Source organism: Hyperoodon ampullatus (genome assembly GCF_949752795.1).
Source record: "Hyperoodon ampullatus genome assembly, chromosome: 6".
Lineage (NCBI taxonomy): Eukaryota > Metazoa > Chordata > Mammalia > Artiodactyla > Ziphiidae > Hyperoodon > Hyperoodon ampullatus.
In genome coordinates, this window is record NC_136919.1 from 12,521,327 (window position 1) to 12,530,308 (window position 8,982).

Genomic DNA, 8,982 nt, shown 5'->3' on the forward strand with positions numbered 1-8,982 from the left:
CTCCAGGAGCACATAGTCAAATAGAGGAATTGAGCTTTATAAAGTGCATCCTATCAACATCTGAAAAACCTGAATCCACTTTGGTTGTGTAATACCCACAGTGATTGTAGCAGTAATGGTGGCAGCAACAAGAACAATTATTATTTGAGCCTTTTACTACATGGCATCCCTATAAGCATGTAATACTTAGCCAGTGTTGTAGACACATTTCAAATAAGAACACTAATTAAAAGACATATGCTGTTGTTTAAATGAAACTAAATCATTTAGTGGTGGCATTAATATTGGGGATTTTAAATTCCAGTCCAGTTCTGAATCTTTGTTAAATTAAGACTGTGGAGAACCTCAGAGATCTACTTTTGAAATATTCAACAGGAATAGCAATTCTTGTGTGCTTTTTCCTATGTATAAGGCCTGTTTTAAGCATTTTACAAATCTCATTTATAGGTATGAACTGTTATTACCCTCACTTACCAATGAGAAAACTGAGGTGCATATAGGTTAAGATTTTTGCCCAAGATCACATAGTTGGTGAGGGGGTGGAGGTGGGGTTATAACTTTCCAGTCTATTAGCCTAAACACTAAGCTATTCTGCCTTTCAAAGTACTAACCCCAAAGTGCTATTGTGAGCACAAAATGAACAAAGCATGTAATACTTAGCATGGTGTCTGTCACACAGTCAACACACAACATATATTAACTGGTATTTTGTCATCACTACCCTCGCATATACCTCCGAGCCATTTCCGTCCTTGAGAAATATGTCCCCTTTTCATCTTGGTCAACGTACAACATCATCAACCAGCTCTTCTCCAGTCACTATAAACAGAACTTTATATATAATATTCTAATCCTTAAAGCAATCATTTATTTAAAAATTTGGTGTTATTAGCACTTTATACATAAACAGACTAGAAAAAAATAGACTAGAGCTCAGATATGTTAAATAACTGCCAAATTCACAGAATTTGTAAGTGGTAGATCTCAGAATTATATTTACTTTTATTTGGCTCCAGAGCTATATATTGGGCCATTATATCATGCTTATTATTCCACAGGAAGAAAATAAAGTGATGACCGAGTGAATGATTTGGGTAATGAGACAGAAGTGTCTGCCATTTGTGATGTCTGGGCATTGATGAAGTAGTCTCCCATCCTATCAGTATCAGTGGCATGAAGTTGTTGCCAGGGACTTGAGGTGCATTTAAACTTCCCTTGAGAGTATGTCCATACTTTCTTGCTCCTGCAATGGCAGGCATTGTACCTGACTTCCCCCATGTGGTTCTAGAGGAAAGATCTCAGGGACCCCACAATCTCTAAATCTCACCTCGACTCCCTAGTCCTGACTTCCAGCCCCATGCACTGATTTGTCCTTCAGCACCATGGCCAGATCCCTGAAATCTGACAGAAGGCTGGAGTCACAAAGTCCAGGGTCAGAGAAGTCCTTTCTTGCCAGGTGAGTGTGTGGGTAGGGAAACTAGACTTCATTCTACATCTTGTTTCCCCCTGACCAATTTTTATCTTTCTTGATCAATAACCTGTCTCTCACTCTGGATCCATCCTGTTTAACATCATCCTTTCTCCTTTAGGTCCTCACAGCCATTCCCCTCTCTTTCCTCACCCTAACAATCTCTCTCACCAGCCCTCCTTTCTGTTCCTACTCTGATGTTCCATTTTTCACACCTGACCAGTTTTTTTTTCATTTACACCATATCATGACCCCCCATTCTGTCAGATTCTCTAGAATCAGTCCCCAAAGAAAGAGCTTCCATCAGAAACTCACTATAGAACTTACTAGATGAGACAGAGAAATAGGAACGGTAATTGGAAACATGGGATATACCTGAGATTAGGGAAAAACAATTTAGGGAAACTTCTTGGCTCATTGGTTTCTTGTAGGTCTGACAGTTATAGTGCACATGTATTGTGACATCTTTCTTTTTTTCCATAAGGTTTTGGAAAATTGTTTGGAAGCTAAATCTGTGGTTCTCACTGTTCTAAGGTAAATGTGACCTAATTTTGGATTCTCCATGATATAATGGCTTGAATGTCCTGATGCTGAGTGTGTGATTGAATTAACTGTGGTGGATGTTATTTTGAGCTAGAAAGGTGTGCTTAGCCTTATGAAAGAATAAAGAAAATATACGAAAATGCTCTTATATTTCAGTAGTTATCCTTGCCTTTACTGTTTATGTTTTTAATAGGAAATTTTCATAATGTAGATATAGAGACCAAGACAATGAAACACATATATGTAATAGTCAACTTTAACAAAACTTAACATTTTCCCTTTTTGTTTCAATTCTTATTTTGGAAAAATAAACTGCTACTGATACAATTAAAATCCAAACTGGGCTTCCCTGATGGCGCAGTGGTTGAGAGTCCACCTGCTGATGCAGGGCACACGGGTTCGTGCCCCGGTCCGGGAGGGTCCCACATGCCGCGGAGCGGCTGGGCCCTGTGAGCCATGGCCGCTGAGCCTGCGTGACCGGAGCCTGTGCTCTGCAACGGGAGAGGCCACAACAGTGAGAGGCCCGCGTACCGCAAAAACAAAACAAAAAAAACCATACATTAAAAAGTGAACCCAAGTGGACTTTAAATACAAGTATTAAAAAATATTAAAGATGAACCAAGAAAATTAAAAGGCAAAATCTTAGAGTAATATCTTTAAGAACTTTGGATAGACAAAGATTTCTTAAACAGGACACAAATAGAATTAACCCCATTGGAAAAATATACATTATATTAAGATTAGAACTTCTGTTCAACAAAAGATATTAATATAGGGAACAAGCAAGCTACATAATGAAAGAAAAAATTCTTCACACACATATCCAACAAAGGACTCATAACTAGAATATTTAAAGAACTCCTGGAAATTAATTTATAAAAGCAGACTACCCAGTAAAACAGCAGCAAAGGACTGGGAACAGGTCTTTTGTAAGAGAGGATACCCAAATGATCAACAAGCATAGGCAAAGGTGATAAACTACAGGGGTTATCAGACAAATGCAAATTAAAACCATAACACAGTTCTTCTACAAACCCATAAGAATGTATACAGTGGAAAATATGGGTGGTATAAGTGTCGGCGAGGAAGTGGACCACACTTTTTCATATATTACAGGGGTGATTGGTACAAACACTTTAACTTTCTGGTATTATCTATTAAGGCTGAAAATATGCATTCATTGTGAACCCCAAACTCCATTCTTAGGTGTATAGACAAGTCCCAAACTGGAAACAATCCAAATGTCAATCAAAACTAGAATGGATGAATACATTAAGGCATATAGACCCATTTGAAAATGATAAAGGCTTGAGACAGAGTTAACCGTAATGATACTGAACAAAAAAAGTGGAACACAAAAAGAGTACTTACTGTATGCTTTATATAAGGACAAAAACATCCAAACTGGTAAATAGTGTAAAGATCAGGATAATGGCAATAAAGTAATCTGGTTAAACACATGTTTTTTTTTTTTTTTTTTTTTTGCGGTATGCGGGCCTCTCACTGTTGTGGCCTCTCCCGCTACGGAGCACAGGCTCCGGACGCGCAAGCTCAGCGGCCATGGCTCACGGACCCAGCCGCTCCGCGGCATGTGGGATCTTCCCGGACCGGGGCACGAACCCGTGTTCCCTGCATCGGCAGGCGGACTCTCAACCACTGCGCCACCAGGGAAGCCCCAAACACATGGTTTTAAAGTCATACATATCTGAGATTAAGTCTTAGGGCAGCTGCTTACCTGACCTCTCTGAGCTTTACTTTGCTTCTCTGCAAATTTGGAAAGTGTTAGCACCCTTATAAGAGGCTTGTGCTGAGGATTAAATAAATTGTACATTAAAATGCATAATTAATGCCAGCTGTGCTCGATACCATTGCATAGGTAAAGCAGTTTGGTAACTTCTTTGAATTCCTCACACATGAAATAAATGAAGGTTGGTGGTATTAAGAAAATTCATATGACTATGTGTTGATATCAGTACCAGACAGAGAAGTCTATTGAAGAAAAAGATGGAGATAGAAAACTAAAAGCTCAGGGAAGTAGGTTCAAAAGTCTCACGGGCTTGTGAACGTCATAGGAGGATTTGGAATTCCACTGCAGAAACATTAATACACAGAATTCAGAGAGCAGATGGGGAAAAAAAACATCAGGTGAAGGAAGAGATGAGAGGAAATGTAAAATGAGACTGAGAGAAAAATGGCGTCAGTGATAAGACTTGTCCAAGTTACAACTTTTAAAGGAGACATATTTCACAACTCCATGAGTGTCCGTGAGAAGGAATGAATTAATGACACCAAGGGGTGTCCTTGGTCCTGAAAATTTTCTGAAGAGCACGTTTCATATCCTTATTCCTCAGGCTGTAGATGAAGGGGTTCAGCATGGGGGTGACCACCATGTACATCAAAGAAGCAATTATGTCCTTGTCTTTGGAGTTGCCTGATGAAGCGATATAGTAAATGCCTGCAATTGTCCCATAATATAAAAACACTACAAACAGGTGAGAACCACATGTAGACAAGGCTTTGAAGATTCTCTTGAAGGAGAGGACCTTCAGGATGATGGCTGCCATGCTGATATAGGAGCCCAAAATACCACCCAATGGCAGGGTGAAGATAAATCCCCCTTCAGTGAGGATGAGCAACTCATTGAGGGAGGCATCGGAGCAGGAGGACTTGAGCACAGCAGCAAGATCACAAAAGAAGTGGGGGATGACAGTCCCTGCACAGAAGGACAACCGGTCCACAAGGAGGGTGTGCAACAGAGCGTGGGCACAAGAGGCGAACCAGCACCCAGCCACTAGGATGACACAAAACTCATCCCTCATGAGGGTGGTGTAGTGGAGAGGGTGACACACGGCCACATACCTGTCATAGGACATCACTGCGAGAAGAAAGCTGTCAAGGCAACCAAAGAATATAAAGAAATACACCTGTGAAATGCACCCTGTATATGTGATAGATTGGCATTGAGTCTGCATGTTCATCAACATCTTTGGGACAGTGACAGATGAAAAGGAGACGTCAGAGAAGGCCAAGTGGCTGAGGAAGAAGTACATGGGGGTGTGGAGGCGAGAGTCCAGCCTGATGAGCAGGAGGATGAGCGTGTTCCCCAGCACCGTGATCAGGTACATGCCCAGGAACAGGGCAAAGAACACGCCCTGCTGCTCTGGCCAGATGGGGAGCCCCAGGAGGAGGAACTCGGATGCGCTGCTCTGGTTCTCAGGCCTCATGCTGTGCTTTTATATGCTGGGGATAAAGGAGGGTTAGGAATATCAGAAAGAACAGTACGGATACAGTTCATACTGCAATTTTCTGAGAAACCAATGAATTTTTAACCACCTTCCTATTAACTTTTCACACCTATGGATGCATGCATCTTTGCTCTATCCCAGTCTGGATCCAGGAAAACATCACACCCAAAAGTAGCCAACAAGACTTCATTGCACAGAGGCAAGATCATGTTTCCCGTTTCATTCAACCATTATTTATTGAACATTGAGTCTGAACCCAGCCCTCTACTCAGGACTGAGAATGCAACTGTAAATAAGAAAGGCAAGGTCCCTCTCTTCTATGGCTAGATTTTTTATAAGCATGCTGGGATAATTCATGACAATGAAACAGAGCTAAACCATAATACTTCACTGTGGCAGAAATAGTAGATGAAACTCTGAAAACTGGTCTCAGTTGTTTCCAGTGCTGAGGTGGTGTTGTTAGAACCTTGTCACACTCCTCCTGGGAACCTGGCCGGGTACCATTGACCTACAGCTGTAAACTCATCAGTACTCTAGAAATGGGTGGTCACTTAAAACCACTTGGTGCCAGAATAGTCCACAGACTATCTTTTATAATAATGATGAATATTTGGGGGACTATACTCTGTGACCAGCACTGTGCTGAGGGTTTTACATACATTTACTAACTAAATCCACACATTAGCCTTACATAACCAGATAAAATCTTCATTGTTGTACTAAGAATTAGTGTTCTTTTCCCATTTAAGCTGTTGGGAAATGGAAATACACATGATATAAATTTCACAGGCATACAGCAAGCTGTCAGAGATGGGATACATAGATATTCACATATATACAAGGTGATATATGTATATATACACATACATAGATGGAATATATATAAACATACATGGAACATGGGATATATGTGTGTGTATATCCCATATATGTATATAGGGTGATTGAACAATAGCCATATAGATATACATATACACATACGACATATTGCATGTGTATATAAGAATATACAAATAGAAATATATAAAAAGGAATATACATAGGAATATACATATATTTTGTATATAAAATTGCCATTTTCTGTAGGTTAAAAATGATCAAACGTTGGTTACTTCATGGAGTTCAATATAATACCATTGTGTGATCAGAATCCATGCCTTTAACATGGAACTCTCCCCTTTCATTGGTTATGAGTGTCAGACACTGTTATTTTAGGGCTGCAAGGAAACTGAAGTTGTCCAGAATTTTCTTAGTGCTCTGCCTAGATAATTCCTTTCATTCATATTTATATATTTTCCAATTGAGAGAATGCTGTCACATACATTAACTTCTATTCAAGCCAAAGATATTTATTGAGGGCCTGTAAGCTTCCATTTTATAGATATATAAACTGAGGCCAAAGAATTAAGTGACTTCCCAAGGCCTTACTGCCGTTTGGTGGGGCTTCTGCACTCTAACTTCACTCAGCTGGGTGCCTAGTGTTTCTTTGCTGGGACGTTAAGTGAAAGCAAAGGAGTACAAAGCTCTGAGCACCTCAGTCACACTCAGGTATATGAAAGTGAAAGCAGATCCTTTACAGGAAACAGTCACTTGGGGCATTGTTTATCTCAGTTGATGTTACCCCAGAAGGAGGTCACATAAAGAAATATTTGAGGTCATGGGTGCAAATCAGAAGCCTCAAACGCACATACAAATCTCTCTCTCTCTCTCTCTCTTCTCTCTCTCACACAAACACACACACACACTGCTGATCTGAGGATTCCCGTCACCTGTGGCCCAGTCCCATTCTAGGAGAAGGATAACCAGTATGTGGTTCAGTTCATAAATACTCATATATATCCAAGTCATAAATAACACACAAGGTAAGACATATACAATGCACAATAACGTATCACCCACCAATACACTCACAATGCACCATTGACACACAAGTATGACATACCTGGTAAAACACACAACTCACATACCACATATACATAACTCATCACAATACATACACATCAACGAAAACACACAAGGCTACATACAATTCAAAGATCTCACAAGACACACACCAACAACACACATGCACACCTAGCCGCACACTCACTGCAACAAGCAGCACACACACTCCCTTCACTGAGCAGTGTGCGTGGGCCCCAAACCCTTCCAGGGTGAAGGCAGTCAGCGTAGGGCAGCTAAGCCTATTCACCACCACCAGCCTGTACACGTGGTAACATACACACAGACAAAGGCAAACAGCACACAGTCCTGCTCTCACACACGAGTGTGTCACTCACAGACACAGCTCGTACACATGCTAGCACACACTGCTGGGTGGAGGTTGAGCCCTGTCCGACCTCGGCTCTCTGGTGAGGTCCCAGCCCTGATGCCGACCACTCTTCCTCTCAGCTGTGACACCCGCCGGATAGCGGAAATGCCCCCATCATAACAACAGGAGACAAATACTAAGATCACAGGCACAACTCAGGAGTCCCTAATCGCATGTTAGGAAGCTGATAACTTGATCTACATGTGCTAAAACAGGATCTGGATTGGGTCTAACTCAGGAAAAGAATCAGGCTCTGAGTCAGGTACATAGTACACACACACATACACACACAACCACCAAACAACACGTACACAAGCATACACAATACACACAGACACACACACACACTCATAACACAGAGATACTCATACACAAACCCACAAGCCCACAAGCAGATCCATCGTCAAGTGCAGGTTTCTAGCTCCTTCTGACCTATGCTTGTTGTTGGTGAGTTCAGACACCTCTTCCAGACTGTTGCTCAAATCCTCAGCTTCTCTTCGTAGTAAAGGAGGAGCCACCGTGGATTAATTGGCCAATTTCTTACTGCCATTTTGGGAGCAGTGTGTCCAGGAGCCAGAGGGGACTGGAGTCACAGGGGACAGTGTCTCTAATGCCAGGAATGACTTGGACTCCTTCTTTCTTGGGCATGGTTCCAAGCTCAAACTTAGCTTGGGCATGGTTCCAGCTGGGACTCAGATTTTTTTTAATTTAATTTTTAAATGATCTCAGACTTAGAAAAATGTTGTAAACATGATAGAATGAATTCCTGTATGCCCTTCACCCACACCCCAGAAAGGCTAACATTTTACCATGTTTTGCTCTATTGTGTGTGCGTGTGTGTGTTTATCGAAGATTCTGGCTGTACACAGTGCATATTACCAGAAGACACATGATTTGGTTCAAGTGTCAGAGGCTGATGGCACTTCACAGGAAGAGAATTTAAGAGAAAGTTTATTATTCACACAAAAGACTCCTGGGGAGAGCTGGGTGGGTACAAGCAGATTTGCTTGGGCAAAGCAGAGGAAATGGGTTTGGGAATCTGCAGTGGTTAAGGAGTGGGACTGGGGAAAAGTTTCTACTGGAGAAACAGACCATATGCTGTGCTATCTGAGCAACTTTGTGTTGTTTATTCACACATGGCAATAAGTACCCTTCAGGGAACAAATGCCCCCTTGGCTGACCAGCAGATAATCTAAGGCTTAGCGATTGTCAGCAACCATAGCTGCCAGGGAGCACTGCCTCCCACTCAGGGCTTCGAGGGCTGTGGCAGGCGAATAATATATTCAGATATTATTTTGGATCAATTATTTTGTTGTATAGTATTGTGGCTTCCAAGGCAACACTGATGACCCCCTACGTGGTCAGCAGAATAAAGGCAGTTGGCAAGAATATAACATACTTGGTGGTGAGAATAA

The 8,982-nt window shown here is 41.5% G+C and overlaps 1 protein-coding gene across 1 annotated transcript; it reads right to left on the minus strand.

Annotated features, from left to right (window-relative positions):
• Positions 1-4,290: 4,290 nt before the first annotated feature.
• Positions 4,291-5,235, minus strand: LOC307054124 (olfactory receptor 1J4-like; the record flags this gene model as incomplete). The annotated part of the gene is made up of 1 exon (XM_079705653.1): positions 4,291-5,235. One exon carries the CDS (start codon positions 5,233-5,235, stop codon positions 4,291-4,293), a length of 945 nt encoding a protein of 314 aa, XP_079561779.1.
• Positions 5,236-8,982: the final 3,747 nt, after the last annotated feature.